The 19,964-nt window shown below is 40.9% G+C and overlaps 1 protein-coding gene across 1 annotated transcript in view; it reads right to left on the bottom strand.

Moving 5' to 3' along the window:
- LOC130174236 (acid-sensing ion channel 1-like) overlaps positions 1-19,438 on the bottom strand; it is a 45,960-nt gene extending 26,522 nt beyond the window's left edge. The window contains exons 1-2 of the mRNA XM_056383892.1: positions 18,159-19,438; positions 13,223-13,418 (exon numbers count right to left, since the gene is read on the bottom strand). Coding sequence (XP_056239867.1) covers positions 13,223-13,418; positions 18,159-18,520 — 558 coding nt within the window. The 5' untranslated portion in view covers positions 18,521-19,438. The remainder of the gene's footprint in view (positions 1-13,222; positions 13,419-18,158) is intronic.
- Positions 19,439-19,964: the final 526 nt, after the last annotated feature.

Below are 19,964 nucleotides of genomic sequence, written 5' to 3' on the forward strand. Positions count from 1 at the left end.
TATTGCCCGGCAACCACAAGGTTGGGCTTTACAAACTCCACATGTATGCTGACTGCATGGCAGCTGACGTGAATGAGCTTCTATAACTTTCTCACTGAGTGATCATCGAGTACGTACAGCAGAAATCACAGAACAACTGTTGTCTTTAATCTGAATGCTGATTTTGTCAGACAAGATGTAGTCTTAATGGGCTGCGTTTCAGTCAGTATTTTATACTTGTTTTGTTGTCTGACAACAGAAACAGAGAAAACATGTTAATGAGAAAAGCTTTATTGGGAATTTGGTTGTATTAAAGTACTGTATATGTGAGCACAGAGAGGAGGAGAGAAGTAAACAGATTAAGGGCTAAAACTGGCTGCCACTAGGCAGAATGCAAATAACCTACGATGCAGTCCAGCCATAGTCTTGTTTCACATTGAGCCATCAGACCAATTTGTGTAGCAGCCCATCAGGAAAGGCCCCTGTTCTCCCAATGGACACTCCATCATTGGGTGCCAAGTGCCAAGTGCCTAAAGTCAGTAAAATCTGGCAGCGATAGTAAAGCTAGGGACGGTTCTGACAGCATCTTTTGACATTTTTGATGCGATTCCAAGTAAGTAAAATAGCTCCATAGCCAACAAGTCCCCTGCTTAAATATTTATCGACTGTCCATAATGTCAAAGTTAAAACTTGATAACATGTTTGATAACTTGAGAAGAACAAGTGCTCCTCCTTAGCCTGCAGCCGATGTTACGCCGTATTCTGTGACCCATTAGATTCTATGACCTGTAAAAGCGCACCAGTGATTTCTCCTTCAGGAACTGTGAAGTGCATCCTGCATACAGAAAATTTACTCACTTAATTAATATTATTTTCACTGTGTTGTTTTTACTCTCGCTTCTAACTGCTTCTGCAGCTGCAGCACAGCCCCGCAGTGAGGAGCAAACACCATTTCCCGTGGCAGCTAAAGGAGAAATGAGTCAGGACAGGGCTAATGAATGTCACAGAGCAGTGATTAAATATGTGGTGAAAGCCGTGCAAGTATCCGTATGAGACTGAATAAAATAAAAACAGTATACATTTTTAACTAAGTGATGTCTTCATTTGAAACGTGGAGTCTTAAAGGATTGGGATCCAATAAACATATTTGGAAGTAGGATAAAGTGCTATCAAATGCCGTCCCCAGTTAACGTTCAGTCATTGCACTTACACTGCTTTAGTGGATACAGTTCGAATACTGGTGTACTTCATAAATAAGAAACCTCATTCAATCCCAATTTGTCTTGGCAGATCATTTTTAATTGAGCCAATAGGTGAATTTCAGACATTATTTATAGTTATTGAACAGTCTAACCAGCCATTTTGTCCTGTCTCCTTCCCCTTTCCTTCCTGTCAGCCTGTAAATGTCTTTCTATCTGTCTCCCAACTCTCTCTTCACTCTGCATTGTATTTTGTGCAGTGAACACAAAATGTCATAATGATAATCTCTCAACAAAGTGCAGCATCCCGAGGAGCTGAGGAGCTCTCAACAAATCAACAATATACTACACACACACACACACACACACACACACACACACACACACACACACACACACACACACACACACACACACACACACACACACACACACACACACCAGCCAGTGAACTGTGGCTGCTGTCACTTATTTCCCGCAGACACATAAAAAAGGAAAAACAACAGAAAGAAATGTTGCCTATACTGCGGCTGCAGGCCAAGCCGGAGCCATCACTGGTTAACTGATTAGCTCAGTAATTGCAGTGGAAATGCCAGTCTGAGGATGATATAAAAGCGCAAAGGCACATCCAGGAAATACTAATCAGTCTCCCGGCTGTTCTCCCTGGAGGCTGTTATTGTGAATGCCACTGCCTCCTGCAACAGCACTTTATCTGTGTGTAGGTTTGTGTTTCTGTGAGTATGTGTGTGCACCTGTGTTTGATATTACTGGCTAGAAATGAATATCTCCTACTAATAGTTTTTTCTCAGACAATAATAAAAAATCTTGAGCAGAGTAAATTTGGCCAGGAGCTTCCTGCGTATTATAATAAATGAGTCATTATAGCCATGTCAGCGGCAGACATAAGAAAGAGCCTTTCTTGTCCCCTTCTTGTTCTTATCTCCCGCTGCTTTCTCCTTCCATTCAAAACCTCCTCATTATAACTCTCATTTTTGCTCTAAATAACATGCCTCCAGCTCATTTTTTTTCATCTCCATGCTTTCTTTCCCCCATTTGTCCTTGCCTGGTTCAGAGCCCGTTTCACACCTACAGTGACTAAAGTCTACATCCTCACCTGTCACTACAACTGCTCCCATCTGTCTTTTCTCACTTCGTCCTGCCCTGCGTCCATTTCTCTGACCGCGTCACACACAGAGCCTGCGTCTGTCTGCACACACTTTTTGTGCAGTTTACACACACACCCACAAAAAAAAAAGACATAAAAGCAGGTTACTGTGAAAGACGGTTTGAGCTGAGAGAAAAGCCCAGCAGCTGCCCCTCACTTCCTCTGTGTGTTTGTGTCTGTCAGTGCTGTTTGTACTGTGGCAGGATTATTTGATTGTTTACAGGTTTAGTGTGTGTCTGCCATCATTCTGCTATGTTTACAGTGCGTGTTCCCCGACAATGCTGGATTATTGGGAATCGCTGTGTGTGTGTGTCTGTGTATGTGTGCACGCTCATTTCTGTGCATCAGTATGGATAACCCTTTTTAACCTCTAATATCCCCCTCAAATCCCTTTTTTCGTTGCTTCATTTTTATTCCACTCTGCTGAACAAAATCCTCTTGTTACTGCAATTCATTAAAGCAATATCACATTCATCCTGAGTGAAATATTCAAATCCAATATGTCATGTCATGTTTCCTTGGCTGCACCATTACATCAAATGAAAAGGTCTTGTCATGGTGATTCAGTCTGACAGGATAACCTTGTGTAACAGAGTCAATCAAACAGCAGTAAGATGTAAAACACAACCAAATACACATTAGTAATATGTAGTATTGTGATGAAACAAAATCTGTGTAAATAGTTGTAACCTGACATGTTGGGCCTCCGGTTTCTGTACCTCTACGCTCACTTCCTTAAGTCTCCCCTAAAGCGTGTCTCCTTTCTGCCTTTACCTTGCTCCTCTTGCTGTTGAACTCCATGAGTACACGATCATGATCACAATTGACAGGGGGATTTTGTTATTTACCTCTGTTGTCAGAATAAATGTTGATCGCCTCCAAAGATATCCTGGTCTGGGCCTCTTCGTAAAACCATGACTCACACAACGCTAGACACAGCCAATTAAACACATTTAACTTTCCACTTGAATTTAACATAAACCACAGATGTAAAGAAAACGTGTCTTTGGTGAAACTCACAAACATCTGAAATATGACAAGCGACCTCAGCCAGACCCTGTTTTTTGTTGTAAGGAGTCACAAGCATTAAAGGTTGGGAATAAGTGGTCTCATCTTTAACAGTGCATCATATTTTGTCAGAAGGACTCACATCAGCTCTGGCTTTTTGGAGAGGCAGGCAAAGAGGAGAGGAAAGGCTCTGCTGATGTGAACTGTTTTGTCCTCCCTTTACTTGGCTGTGACACTTTAACTGTTCTGAGACATTTTGTACATCTCTATTCAGGAAAGCAGACTGTTAGCAGAGTTCACTGCGTACATGTAATTCTGTAAAAGTGAACTGATACGCGCTGCAGTGGCTGTAAGCTTACTGGCTCTCCTTATTCTTCAGTTATATTACACGTCCTGGTGCTTTACCATAATAACATGTTGTTCAATCCTGTTAATATTGTTATTGAGCTGATATCTGTTCTGATATCTTTAGATGTGGGGGTGATCAGTTTCCCTGTATGTGTTGTGGACAGTCTTATATGTGCTGGCCGTCTTGGTTTATTTGCTCAACTGAAGATCCCTTTGTCTATATGTAAGACTTAAACTTCCCAGTCATTAGTAAACCCCCTCTCTCCTCTTTTATTGGATTGTTATATTGTGTGTTTTCATATTTTCCTCCTGTGCAGGTAATGTACATGCCAACTCTGGGCTTGTTTGCTGTGATGTATTTTACTGAATTTACATTAAAAGAGTGAAAATTCTCCATCCTGACTTCCTGTTTTTTGGTTTGACACTCCTTCCGAAAGCTAAAGCTGTCAAACACATGCAGAGGAGTAAAAACTTAAAATTACTTAAAATTTGAAATGTAATGGAGTAGAAGAGTTAAGTGGCATAAAATGGAAATACTGTTTAGTAAATGTATCTACTACACCCAGCCTCTCTGTTACAGCTAACAGAGGCCTTTGTGTCTCCCAGCCAACCTCTGGAGAGACACAATTAGCCTGATTTGGGGTCAGGCGAGTACAGAGGAGATCGGCAGTCTGAACTGCGGCATCATTCCTCCTCAGTCTCCTCCTCCTAAACTTCATCCAGCAGTCTGAGTCACAGCTAGCCCTTTGCCAGCCTGCCTGCAACCCACACAGAACCCGGCCCTCAAGTCACCTGCACTAATCCTCAGGATAAATAAACCATGTGCAGAGCAGTGCAGCCAACCCAGGCTATTTTCAGCCCCGCTGTGCTTCTTCTTTTTTTTTTTTTTTCCCTTCCTTCTTCCCCAGTCCGAAATGTCTTCATAAAAAGCGTTTCCCCCTCTCAGGCCTGGGCAAATAGAGCGTGCTTGAGCAGCATTACTGATCTGTCTAGAAACCAGCTGGAGTCATAGAGATGCTGTGTGGCGATCCGCCCTTTAACAAGATATCTCGGGGCTTTAAGATGAGCAAATTTGTTTGGGGTTATTGGAGTGGATCTTACAGTTAAAGAAGGACACTGAAAATAATGATTAGTCTATTAGTATAAAACAAGTGAGATGATCAATCTGGCCGTCCTTCTCCCTCCCTGTTTCCATCCACCTGTTTTTGTGAATAAAAAACCTGAGTGAGGAATATCACAGTTTTTGCTTTTGGCTGATGTGGAAAAGTTTGTGTATCAATAAAAACAAAATGTGACTAAGTGCAATAGAAACATTACAGGGAATAACTCGGGACGTACATGAAGCATGTGAATTTCCATCACCATTTCTATATGGTTTCGACTGATGCTCTTTCATTACGTCATCTCATTGGTCTCTCTTACTAATTAAATCCTTTCTTTTGCTATTTTCCCGGAAATTGGGTTAAAAATGTTGCTACATTTGGACATAAACTTGACAACTGAAGTCTGACTGAGGGTTTATCCTGCTGGGATGTTTGGGAGGTGAATGTTTATTAAAATTCCTGTTTTAAAGTACGCTCGATAAATTTGCGCTGCTGCTCTCCTGCTGTGTTTGGCAGTCTTGCTGCTGACAGATGGCTTTCATGTACAGGATTACCCTCCATTATGAGCCCTGAGTATTCACCTGCTGATCTTGGTAATGTGGTTTCTCTACCCCTCAATCAGTCTTTGAAGGTGGTCAGCACTAAATACCCCTCGTTCAGCACTGCAGGGCAAATACTAATTCAGTCCTCTCTAAGTGTGTTCATGTGTTTATCACAGTGGTGTCATGGGATGTGGGAATATGTCTAAGTGGCTGTTTAGGTGATTTCCTGTGCTCTTAATTTCTCCACTTATGCTTACTTCATCATGATGTTTCTTTTCTTTCTAGATTTTTTTTAAAACCTGGGGCTCCTGAATGAGGGAGTGAAAGGTGGATGTCATGGGAGCAAAGAGAACAAAGGGCATAAGAATGAAGGAGGGAAAGAGAGATAGAAAGAAGAGCAGAGAGCATGACATGAAAACATAATGAGGATTGTCATGCCCATGGGGGTTGATGTGAGGAATGCACTACACAGGGGTCGAGACGAAGGAGGAATGCAGAAAATTGCATTGAAGGGAGGGAGAGAGGTGGAAAAAGGGAGGATAAACACAGTGACCGGGAGGTGACATAACTTTGCTAAGTCAGCGCAGGAGAATGTGACAGGTTCAGGAGCCAGGATGTGGAGCGCAGCTGTGTTGACCCAGAAGCTGCTGGGCGGTGTAGGTGGTGGCTGTGCTTCATATCTGTCGCTTCAGGCCACAAAACCCAGAGGAAATGCAAACATAAGTACGGGCTGTTGTCGCCCCTCCCCAACAGTATGGTTATTTACCAGCTCCCAGCACGGCTGGAGTTGTCAAAGAAGTCAGAACTCGTTGTCACCCTCTGGGTTGCTTTTAGAGAGTTCAGGTTGGGGCTAAAGACCATTACTACATCGGCTTAACGGCCGTCAAACTGGAAGTCAGACGTGAAAGCGCACTGGGAATGTTTGCAACTACAATCCTGCTCTCCAGTGGAACCATCATAGTGCAGAAATGAAACTGTGCTTGGGATTTCAAAGGAGGGAAGTGGTGCTTTTATATGTTTTATTCCATTTTCCAAAGCATATCATATATTTTAGATTTCCCACCTTCCAGACAGCCACAGGCTTCAGTTCATGCCAGCACAGTCTGAAAATGAACTTTCTTAAACCTGCTTCAGAAAAGTATTCCATCACTGCAAACGTTTAGTCACCTTTATCTAGCAATCTATTGTCCAACCTTATCTCACTTTATCTCTGCTGCATTATGCAACTGTGAAGCTTTAAAAACTGTACTGCTTTGGGAAATGGTCATTAATAATGTCATCAAGATATACAGGATTCATAGTCAGCAGACTAAAACATGGAGAAATGGTTACATAACTCTCTTTCTTCAACACACTTTCTTCATACATTCACAGCTGCACAGCTTGCAAACGATAAAATTATTTTTTTTTAAAAATGCAATTATTCTCATACCACCAAGATGTCTGTTCTCTTCATCGAGGCACAGCATGTCTTACATTTTGTCTACACAATCTACAAACGCATGTTGCCTCCTTGACGTATGACAGCAGCGATCAGAGCACAGAAATTATTGCATTACAACTTTCACAGCAGCAGTGTGCTGGGAGCTCCGCAAACACACGTCTTTTCCCCAGGTGGAGCCGTCAAAGCCAAGTTTGACAAACAAAAAAAAGGGCCAAGCATCGGACCGAGGGAAGAAAGTGGGACTCTCGCTCTGTTTTCCTTTGCTGGGGTTCACTGGTGAGTGGGTTTATTAATAAGCAGAGTTTGCTGTCTACTACAGAAATACCTCCAAGTCCAATTAACAGTGATGATTCTCTTCAACTGTTGAGGAGCAGAAGGGGGGAGCGCTGGGTGCTCTCGATAACTCACTAATAACTGCTGGAGTCGTTTATCTATTTCTCTCAGTGTTTCTCTGAGTGAAGGAACACAAGAACTTTCCACATGAGTCTGACTCTCCACTGTCTTATGAAATGATCCATTAACAGGCAAAAAAATGGCAGAAATGTGTGTCTGTTTAACGTGTAAAAACCAAAGAAAACTGGACACAATCAGGTTTAAAACGTTTCGTGTGAACAACTAGTCAAGTGAATATTATTGTACTAAAATGTCTAATGCCCTTTTCATCATACTGACGAATCACTACTTCAGCTGAAGAGGAAATATTAGTTATATGAGAAGATGCAGAGAAAAGAACCACTACATTTATAATTGTGTGACAGGAGATAACAAGGTATTGTCAACTGTCTGTATGTGCCATCAGTTAGAAAAGTTTACCCTCGAGGCATCTTACAGATGCAGTATCTTCCTTTTGTTTTCCACATTATACGGTATGATTTTTTTTTTTCTTAAAAAAGAGGTGATCCTGTCAATTCAGTTGAGGACTGGATCTGTATTCTTATCGCAAACGACCTGAAATAGTTTCCTATCAGCTTCTTTTTTTTTTCTTTTGATCTTTTCACAAGAATAGTCAGTTGGGATATACCTCCTTCCTTATTCATCAAGCACTTTGCAATGAAACAATGAAAAGATTAACAATGCAATGCATCAAAGACGGTCTTCAAAGGAAGTGCATTTTCCAGTTTTCTGTAGCTGTGCGGTGATGTAGATAACAAAGGGAAGTTGAGAGGAGAGCAATAAAGGCCTTAAACCTCTCCAGGGGAAACACCTCTCTGCCGCCACTATGTTCTGGCCAAATGCAATTTCCTGAGCACCACACTGCTCTTCAAAGAGAAGAGAAATTGCTCTATCACAGCAGACACTGTAGAGAGCGGTGAGGAGGTGGGAATGGGGGGGGGGGGGGGGGGGGGGGGGGGGGGGTTGAGAAAAAGTCTTGGACTTGACTTGTGAGCTACATAAATTAACTACTACATAAATTATCCATCCCCTGCAAATTAGAAGAAAACCCGAAAAGGTCAATAAGATGCTTGAGTGGGTGGAAGGACGATAGACCCCCCCTCCCTCTTCACACACACACACGCACCAAACAACTATTTACATGCTTAATATGTGTGCATTTCATATTCCAGCGCTGAAATGAATTATTGAGGCAGCACTAACCAAATGTTTGGAAGCACAACCAGAGGGCTGTCTCGAATCCTATCAGAGAAAAGTCGTGATGCAATGTTTGGATTTAGGAGAAGGGCGCTCTGCTCGCCCAACAACTGCTGCATCACTGAAGTGCCACACAGCCACAATCTTCACCTCTCAGTTCAAGAGTCTGTTTGTTTGGGGAATTTTATCTTTTCTTCTCTTGATCCGAGCAGAACAAACAAATTAAAGGCCCTGTCATGTTTCAGTGTGCAGTGTGAAGCCGAGCCGAAAGGATAAATCCTGCAATGTTAATATGTCTTTTTCACAGCAAACATTTTGACTTGCCACAGTAGCAAAAGCACAGGTCTTACTAATAACATCAACAATGACTCTGTACCAGTGTCAGAGTAAATCATGACAGTGTGACAGTGAGCCAGCATGCACAACAATAGGACACTGAAACTGAAGCACTGAATGGCATCCAGCATCCAGAGTACTAGTTCAGATTAGTTCAACGGTTTAAGAGCCTCCACCTCGAAGGCAGAGTCTGCAGCTGCAGCCGACATGACCTCATAATCAGACTGAACTGCCATTTCATTTCACTTCTTTTCATTCATTCATTTTTTCTCTATTTGAATCACTGAACAAATCACAGATTAGAGCTCTGGAACCAGGCTACAACCAACAAGCCCTGGATTCAGTTTCACAAAGACAGACCTTGACTTTTGATTAAGCAGGATTTAGACTCCTTCTGAACTGCATGTCGCACAGCAGCGTCTAGACCCATCAGTTGCATCACTAGTTCTTGTCTTAGGTAGGACTAATTTGTCATCATTTCTGGGTAAATTCAGATATTTTTCAATCTAAAAGCTATGGCATATGCACTGTCTGCCATTTATTTTTGTGTGTAAATCTATTAACTATATATTGCACTTGCAAATTCTACAATGCAACAAAAAAGGGCTTTCTGATAACACTGCCACAATCCAATGCATTGCCCTATCATCTGACTCCCACACCCACCTGCTCATATTCCCCAGTCACTCACTTGGTATTTTTACCAACCATTTCCACCTGCTCTCGGCCAGATTTTTTTATTCTTGCCTTGTGCCTTTGCTTTCCAGCCACCTGTCCCCGAACCAGGATCTGAAATCTGGACCTGCACTTTCTTCCTGCTCTATGTCCTGCCTTTGTGTCCTTTTCCTCGCCGCCTCGTCAAGATGCGAAAATTACTGTTGTGCCACTCAACAGCTGCCAGTGATGACACAAAATGATGGTGATTGCTAAGAGTCCGAAATCTCAATATCCTGCTCACTACTGAGTAAATTTACTGAGCGTCCGCTGCACAGGGAGCAGTGAATGAGTGAGAAAGCGAGTGATTTTGAACACAGCCAGTGTCTGTCTAAGCCACCACGTCAAACGTCTCAGCTCCTTTTACTCCAGCTGAAGTTTTTTGCCTTCTGTAATAATTCAACAGTTACAAGCACTTTTTACTGTGGGGAAAAGTGTAACAATAAAAAAAAAAACTTCCAGTAGTATAAAATCTCAGTGCAGTGCAGACCTGTAGAAGACCAGTCAGGCTTTTCTGTGCAAAATAAATACATATATCCTCAGTGATTAATATTTCCATGGGGTTACTGCGGTCTGTAAAAAGTCCTTCTCTTCTCATTACTCGCTCCAGCACATGTTAGCATTAGTTCTGAGTTAGCCTGGGGACAGACTGGCTAACTTTTTAGGCTTGAAATGTGTTTAAATATGTTAAAATCTTACAGGACTCGTGAACTTTCTTCTCAGCCCATCCACATACGAGCACACAGTAGGGTTGGCATTTAATTTCTCTTTGGCCAACGGTGCTGCTATTAAGATAACACACAAAACAGTGAAGAGAAGGTGCAGAAGGACAACATAAGGTGTGTGGAGAGAAACAAAAACAAGACCAGAGAAAACTGTGGAAAAGGGGAACATTGTAAATAACTATTTCTAAACAATGACCTCTGAGTGGTCGTGATCAGAAGACATGGAGACCGACAGGTGATACAGAGCTGCAGTGACTCGCTCATGTAAGCAGGTGTCTGACCATGCGGGGCTCTAAAAGTGATCACAAGAATCCTGAATTTAACTCAAAACTTGAAAAGGAGCTATTGTAAAGAAATAATAGACCAGAGTTGCTACTTGCTGCCAGACACATCTGATAAATGAGGTAGTCTGATCTTGCTACTTCAAACAGCATTCAGAGACATAAAAAGGGCTTCCAGCAGTTTTGCTTTCAATGGCTTCATAGGAAAAATAGTAAAATTGCCCCAAAGCAAAAATATCATCCTGAAGCTGCTTCAGTGCAGCTGCTACAGTAAGTGGCAGTGTGTAGAGCTCCTCTTCGGTGTCATTGTATATGAATGTGTGTGTATAAATATTCCCCACTAAAAATAAACCTACAAACCCACAACACATAGAAGCTTGTTTCTAACCTTCCTGGTTGAATCAAGGTAAAAACAAATACATGATTCTGCACAGTTCACACACTTGACATGTTATGTTCCTCCATACACCACCTCAGATGTCTACCTCAGATAAATGGGGGAAAAAAAGAGAAACGAAAACTACCATAAAACTTAATCCAATCTATTCAGTGAGGTTGCTGGGTGGAATGATCAATGTTCAGCTCCAAATTAAAAAACACGTCACATGCCAATGACTATTGGCAACAGTGTCGGGTGTGCCAGCAGCAACAGCAGGGTTTTATGGCAGAGACATCACAGTCAGAGAGCTCTACTTTTTGCCGCAGGGAAAACTTACTCGTGCATCAGTCAGTCACACATATATAATGTCAGTGGACTGTTGCTCCACTGCATTATTCCACATCTCTTCTCCACAAGGGTTTAGTTTTAAAGGACACTGCTGTACAATGCCACCCCTCCTTTGTTCTGAAGTAGGAAATGGTAATAAAAAAAGATGAAACGGTAGATGTAAACATGTACACAGAGCCAAGGGGATTCAACTAAATAAATAAAACGCTCAAAACAGTGTTTGATCATAAATTTTAACAAGGACTTGTCGGCACAGATTCAAAACATTTTATACACAGACTGATAAACACACCCCGACGTGATCATCACAAAACATGGAAAAAAAAACAAAGATAAAAGTATCAATCTGTCTGTCTGTCTGCACTCTAAATGTCTGTCTGTACTTCTGGGAATAAAATATGTACAAGCTCACACCACTACTCTGACAACTTTCCACCAGAGAAGGTTTCGACTCCAACCAGCAGCATCGTCAGAACAAAAACTCAGCAGGTATCCTGAGGTCAGAAAGTTACAGGCTTTTCCTTCGGCCCCCTCAGAGGTTTGCTCTTTGTTTGCTGTGGGGGGTTCATCATTCTTTAACCCACTATAAATATATAATCTCATGATTTTACATTGTGTGTTGTCAGCTCTCTACTATTCAAACACTAAATCAAATGCACCGTGTTTTAAAAATGACCTTCATTTTAAAGGACATGTGGTGATATTCTATATTTTTTAATTGTAAAAAAAAAAATCATCCCCTAGCGATGTTGTTTTTAGCAAACATTATTCACAGAGGAGTAAATAGCACATTTGTTATAGGGACTATTTTGGAAACACTTTATTTTACAGGTTCTGTATTTTCCAGATAATTTCCTGGAAATGTTCATCGTAATTTCTTTTTAAAAATTAAAAAATTACTAAGCTGCTATTTAGCTATAAATTAACAGGATATTTCCAAACCTGGCAAGTTATTAACTTGAATATAAAGTGGTTATAAACATTCTCTATTTCCCTTACATCCCGTAACTTTGTGTTTGAGTTGTAAATCACAGAGCTCAAACCCAGTTTGTATAGATGGGTGCTGAATCCTCCAAGGTAACAATCAAAAATCAGAAGTAGGACAACACTCCACTTTAATTGCTTATTCATCCATATTCAGAGGTTGAAGGTTTTCTACACAAAAGATGCTGTAAAGGCTCCTGTGTTCCTTCATCACAGCTGACTCCTTCAACAGGTAGAATCTCATGTAAACCCACTTTTGTTGTTTATTTACTTACTTACTTTACGGTTTGCCCATGTGATTTATATCATGTTGGCCAAGAGAAAATGTACATTAAAAACTCAAATTTGTGAACAGAAATGTTCCATTAGGAATCATGATGAAGAGTCTGCTTCAGTGCATTTCATTTCCTATAATCATACAGTTAATGACCTTCACTTTATGGGCATTGAGGTTGTTCAGGATCTCTGTGGGCGGGTGGGGAGGGGGAGGGATTGAGAAAAGAGGTTACTGCAGAGAGTCTTTTGGATTAATTATCTGGCCACGTTAATGCCGACTGCCTTGAATGAAGACTCCACATGATCCTTATTTTTGTAATATAATTTATGTTTAGTGAGGGTTGTTTTTCGTTGCAAATATTGTGAGTGTTATTTGCAAAATAAGGATATCTATATATAGCTATATCGATATATAGGATATCTCACCAGCTAGCTGTAACCAGCCAAACTGCACTACATGCTGTTATTTTTATTTTCTCAAAAAACAAAAATTCTATGGCATAATATATCTTATATGGGTAAGGTGAAATGTCAAAAAAGTTGTCTGTCTTAAACACCTTGTTATTCAGTTTGAAGTTGCTCATCCTTTTTACTGGTCCAAAGTCAAATTGACTAAATTTAAAAGAGACACTACATATGATCAATGAATGTGTTATTGACCAAATATGTACTTACTGCTTTTTAGCTTCGTAGGGCAGAATTTATGGTTTTTCATCAGATTTGTTGACAATCAGGGAAAACTAAGAATATCATTACACTTATCCTTTAATTAGGATCTAATCTTCCTCTGAGACAACTTACCACTTTGAAGTCTTCTGCTCTGCATTCAGTGCCATGAAAGTGGCAGGAGAGCAACATATCGTTGATGTCGTGACCGGTGCGGTCATAAAATTCCCGCATGTTGAAGGGTCGCGGTTTGAAATTGTGGAAGTCAGCTTTGACCTTCAGGCTCTCCAGAACGCTCTCCTCCACAAGGTGAATGTCCCTGATCTCATACCTGCACAGACAGACAGAAAGGAAAAGAGAGATCAGTGAAATATTTTACACATTTCTAAATGCAAATTTTGTGTCCTGTAGTTTGGTACGGATTGATGCATTTCCTCGAACAGTAGGTCTTCACAGTGAATAATCACTGCCTGATGATAAAGCAGACTTCATAAAAAGTGAATTTCCGCCTTCAAACCTTTTTGCACACTTCAGGAAGGTTTATGAGTCTCTATCAGTGAACATTTACTCCAGGGTTTAAAAATTCAGTCCAGAATTAATCAAAAGGGATAGAAAACAGACAGTAAAAATGTACAAGATGGCATTTTCAGTCTCTGAAGTGATGGTACTACCTCGGTGTAATGCTTTATTGTACAATGTGTAATAAAGTTCAGACAAGAGCTGTACGGGCCTATAAACCCAGTCATCCATTTCCTGATGATGCAGCAGCTTCAGGCCACACAGTAGTTCAACTCCAGTCTCACTTATCTGGATTCAGACTTTGAGAAAAATGTGTTTGTGTTCATGTTGATTCGATTGTTTTTGCCACGAGGACATTTTGTTAAACTTTCATGCAAATTCTTAAACTGACTGATAGGTCCCTTTAATAATAAGCCTGACTAAAACATTAAAGGCATGGCAAATGCACAGAAAGAAGAAAGATCTGTGAGTGAAGTCACTCATTACAAGTATGCTCATTATTTTTGTCAAAGTCAGTGAATTCTTCCTGTCACTTCTTCTGCTACAGAGAAAGATGCATTTCTACGAATTGCTATGCTTTGACCCAAATACAACATAAAAAAGCAAATCAACACATGCAGAATTAGATCCTCTTTCATTTTGTTATTCATTTATCTTCTTGTGTAATATAAGATATTGTTATGGTGGATCCAAGGATGGCATATGCGTATTGTAACTTTTTAAGTTGATATGGTAAACTTATAGAAAACAGTTGCTTATTTACACATCCAGCAGTTACATTATAACATTATCCTTCATTTGGAGTCAAGTTTATGGCCACCTGTCGTGTACGGTGGATTTTTACAGCTTTTCCACTCAAAACTGGAACCTGCTGCAGCCGAACAAGACGCTCGGAGAGCAGTGAGAGTGAAAACAGTAAAGTTGCAGCTGCACAGCTAAACAATGAGCTGAAACTCACTATAAATCTCCAAAAAATCTGGGGAGAACTGTAGATTCTGAAAGTTCATCACTACAAGTGACCGCTTTCACATTGTCACATAATTTTCACGTTGTTGATGTTTGATCCATTGTTAGTTTATACAAACATAGATCATAGCCACTTTAAGACACCTGATACACCATGATAAAATAAGCTAAGATGATACACACAGTAAACATTGAACCTGCTACACATTAGCACGTTAGCATGGCTGTAGACTGTTGGATTTGCTTGTGTATCATTAGAGATTCTCTACAAGCAACTGCTTTGCATTTGATATTTGGTATCCATATCTAATATGGTGTGTGTTGTGTCTGGTCCATAAATTCGATTTTGTAATTTTGAGATGTAAGGATTGTCATTTTCTGGTTTTACAGTTATTAGACTTTTTAATGAAAAGAACAATTCATTTCACCTCATGTTTCATTATATCCTCATCACTAATTATAGGTTCTCATCATTCATTTTCTCATCATCTTCTTATCATTTTCGTTAGTAATATCTTGTTAGCAGCAACAGCCAGGCCACATTATTGATAGCTTTATATTCAGTTGCATTTCTGTGATATTTAAATTTGTCTGTATCAGCAACCATTGCTTTTGTTTAAACTACACTGACAATAAAGGCATCGAGTGACTGAGTGGGGAGCCGGCCAACCACATCACACGCAGTTATCAGTGGCACTGGGAAATTTCCTTTTATTTAATGGAGCTCACAAAAATCTGACCATGCCGCCTTGTATTAAAAGAGAGCAGAATAGCTGTAACTGCGCCCGCTCTCTACCCTCGCTGTGATCTCCCACTGAGCTATTATTAAAAATGTCACCATTTTAATGGACTCACCAGAGAGCAGATTGCTTGGAGTTTATTTCTGAACACTGTCTCAAGTGAAAGGCCTTTTAGAAATTTCACATATGAATGTAGCTACTGGGGTGAATATTGATCTTTTGTGTAACGTAGTATTAATGCATCCTACATGTTTTATGTATTGCATGAATAAGAATGAGATTTGGCGGTTTACGCTTTTCAAACAACAGCTGGCGATGTGTGACATAAAATTACAACATCACAGTATTTCTTATAAAACTTGGAACAAGGTGCAGTAATCCTTTTGTTTTTCATTTTCATTCAAGGCAAAGGGCCATTTAACAGTCTAACTAAAATCTTCCAAACATTAAATCAATAATAACTAGCCTCATTTAGGTTTAAAAATGAGTTCATACATTTTTTTTGTGACATTAAGGATTAGGCTAAACCCCATTATGGCAGAGGCGGAGAGTGTTTTTGTTTGATTGAAAGAGAACTTAATTGAGGAGAGGCATTTGCTCCCCACTGTTTGTGTAGTGGACAAACCTGCCAAGAAGGCACTTATGAGATAAAATCCCATAAGTATGAGCCGTCAGGATCGACGAAGGCTGACACTTCAGCATGTGTGCAGCTTAAATATCATGCCACAAGACATTTCCCAGATCAGTGACTCCAAACATGGGAAGTAGGCGGAGAATAGTCTTAAATGGATTTCATGCCACAAGCACTTTCATTTCTGGCCGGGGGTATAACAGCTAAGTGTGCCGTTTCATCGCCTCTCTTGCCAAGGGAGGCGGGATAATGAGCACTAAACCTACTTCAGAGTGTAAGAGTTGAGATGAGTACATGGAAAAGGAAACTTAGAAGAAAAATCAGTCCTGTTTATGCTTTGGTCTCCAACTTTGAAAAGTCTTCCTTATGAGATTAGGAGACGTATTCGTGTAAAAACATCCAGATGGCAAGTGCTGATTATCAGTCACACCACTGTCACTGGGAAAAAAAAATGCCAATTTTAGTTTTCAGTCTGGGATCTTCATTAAAGATTTAGGGCAGAAGTTGGCTGCATACCCACAAAAAAGTAAAACCACCAGAGTCCTTTAGCATTGGATGCTGTCCTGTCCTCGATCTATTTAACTGACAGACGGTCAGAGGTTTGCGTCATTTCAGCTGTGAGCTTTTACTTTCTACCATTTTTGATCACCCAGATTAAAAAACACACACACACACACACACACACACACACACACACACACACACACACACACACACACACACACACACACACACACACACACACACACACACACACACTCTTCTCCTGATATACTACATGTGCTGCATGACACCAGCTTGCTGATTGGTTCATTATCACTGCCTCTGTTGACATTTGGACAATATTGCAACACCACAGGGAGAGCAACATGTTTATCAAACAGCCTCCAAAGCCAAGATTAGTCACAGTCTTTCTGTCTCTTTGTCCGAGTTCCCTCTTCCTTACCCTCTGCTTCTTGGACACCCTTGTGCATGATCTTAATCACTGAAAATGTGTCATTCATTCAAAACTGTTCTTTTTGTTTGGTATGGCAACAATCAAAAGAAGCAAAATCTTTGACAGATCAGAACCAAGTGGATATAATAACAGCTTTGCTGAAGTTTCAGAGACATGAGGACTTAAATGTATAAATGCCAAAATACCCAAAGTATCTGTCATTTCTCTTGTAATCATGGGAAGCAGAATCTCCACATCTTTCCCTCCTGTGCAAACAGTAGCTACATGCTGTTGCCAGCTCCAGTATGCAGAGCCTTCAGGTGCACCGACAAGACGGTTGAAGTTTTCTGATTATAATGCCTCAGTTAATTCAAGCCTGACAAGCCTGCTCTCCCAACACAGCAAGACTCAACAAGATAGAAAACTATTACAGCTTGTCGGATGAGTGTGACACAAGTACCAGATCCTTTAAGTGACAATAATGTCACACTGTAAAAATTCTCCAGTGCAAATAAAACTCCTGCATTGAAAGTACAGTATTACTACCAATGGGGTGGAGGGATGGGGCAGGGCCCAGGGAAGAATTCATTAACATTTAGTGCCAATCTGGTTAAAGAGGCAGATTCAGGATTTTTTTTTTTTTAGCACCTTGTTTAACATTGTGATCGTCATTTTCTGAGGACATCAGCATATAATGTATGGATCTTAATGTAAAAAAGAAAAAATCAGACATATTTATGTTGTTGAGAACTCAGTGCCATTCTAGCTACTGAGGCATTAATGTGAGCAGCATTTCACTGTTGTAGATGGTCAAGGTGGAGCCAATCTTAAAAATTGTTTATGTTAGATATATTTTAATCAAAATTAATATATCATATTTTATAAGATTATTGTAGCTTTTTTTTAATCTCAATTCTTAATCTGCAAAGCTACTAGTAACAATAGCTGTCAAATAAATGTGAGAGTGGAGTCAAAAGTACAGCATTTCCCTCTGAAATATATTGGAGTAGAAGTATAAAGTGGCATCAAATCGAAAATCAAGTAAAGTACTAGTACCTCAAGTGCAGTACTTGAGGAAATGCAAACACCCCTAACAACTTATCATGACAGATTGTAAAAGGAAAAGGTGGAGTGAAGAAATCATTAGATATAAAGGGGAATGTAAAATGCAACGGATAAAGAATAAATAAAGGACAAATGATAATTAATACGCCACATGCAGTAGAAAAAGCTTTGAACATTGCATTCTGGGCAACATTAATCTGACTGTGTGCATACCTCTGGTTGAGCAGGGCCAGCAGCTCCCCTGCGTGGTACAGGTCATTGCGCGTCACCCGACTGAAGCGGAACGCGTTCAGGTTGCAAAAAGTGACCGCGGGGAACGTCATGATCGGGGTCGTGACCTCGTCCAGTTTGGTGATGTGCGGGTACTCGAGGTAGAAGTGGATCCGGTCCACGCACACGTACAGCAAGAAGGTCAGGGAGCCCAAGAAAAACACGACCCACAGGCAGCGTTTGATGCAGAACCGCTCGTATGTGAAGATGTGAGAGATTCCGTGCAGGGTCGAGCTGTGCGCAAAAACTTCTATGGGTGGAGGTTGATTTGAGTCCATTTCTTCAGTTTCTACTTTGAGATCCATTGTCACTGTGCAACAAGCTCCAAGCAGATTCAAGACACTCGCTGTGAACAGAAACTGAGCCGATATTCATTCACCTGTGGCATAAACTACCATTATCCACCCGAACAGGTGCAAACGTGCTGATGACCACTGTTGGACTTGGTGCGGTTTGGTCGCCATCTCTCATGCACACTGACAGAGAAACATTTCGAGCATCTGTCGCTCTTTTAAAAAGTCACACGAGTGGGAATTGTGAGTAAAAGTAGTAACGCATTTCACAGAGGCAGGGAGGCAAAAGCAGGATGACTCTTCAAAGGCATGCATCACCAAGATGTCAAAACGAGGGTCCATCACCACTGCGCTACAGTGATGTTTCGCAGGTTTCTCACTGGGTCGCAGTGAAGAAAAGAAGAAAAAGAAGGACTGACAAAGTGTTTTATCAGCCTGTAAATTCGCTGGTCGATTATAAGTCCAGTGAAGTACGCATCATTCCTGCACGCCAACAAGAGGAAACCCGGAGACCGAAGAGAAGGAGAAATCCTTTTGACACTTCAGCTCATTTATTAAGAGTTCCTGTGTAGCTGTGCTGCACGCACGTCCCGTTCACTCAGTAGGTTTTCAGATCGGAGCAGGAGATTTCCTCTTCTCACAAATCTGTAAACGTGTATGGAGGTCAGACGGTTGGTTGTTGTGGTCGGTATTGAGTCGTGAGCTTTCCCCCGCTCTAGTTTTTTGTGTGTCTGGTAACAGCAGCGGCGGTGGATGAGAGGGGAGAGGACAGTGGACTGACGCTCTGCTGTGCACCTGAGAGTTACTGTAGTTTCACATGTTCACTTCCCAAGACCGCAGCCGAGTAAAAGCAGAGGGATAGAGAGAGAAAGAGAGAGAGAAAGAGAGAGGGAGAGAGAGAGGGAGAGTGAGAGCGAGCGAGAGAGAGAGAAAGACAGAGGGAGAGTGAGAGCGAGAGAGAGGGAGAGTGAGTGGGTCCTTAAGGGGCTCACAGAGTAGCATGTGCCAGGCATTACTACCATTTTCGGTTCTGTGTGGTGATTTCAATATATTTGTTTCATTAGAGTGAGAGAAATTGATTGTATCATAACAATCACCAATTAAAGCAAAAGAAAAAGAAAAATACACTGCACATAAACCTCCATGTTATATTTGGATCAAAACACAATACCAAGAGGCAGAAACTTGAGAAGGACATTAAAGCGTCACTCCAGCAGTTTGGCTTTTTGTCATCAGCGTAAATACATTGTGTGCTCTAATGCTGTCACTAAGTGGCAGCATGTACAGTGAGAATAACAGACAAAGGCAGCTCCCTTGAGCAACCCCAAAGCAGATGTCATGTTTCTCAGATACATAATCTCCAAGACTGACAAAACTTTTCCCCTTTGATTTTGTACGTTTTGAACCAGTTAACCAGCAGTCAGGAAGCCCAACCAACCTTTCAAGACAACTGCTT

This window comes from Seriola aureovittata, chromosome 9 (assembly GCF_021018895.1).
Source record: "Seriola aureovittata isolate HTS-2021-v1 ecotype China chromosome 9, ASM2101889v1, whole genome shotgun sequence".
Classification (NCBI taxonomy): Eukaryota; Metazoa; Chordata; class Actinopteri; order Carangiformes; family Carangidae; genus Seriola; species Seriola aureovittata.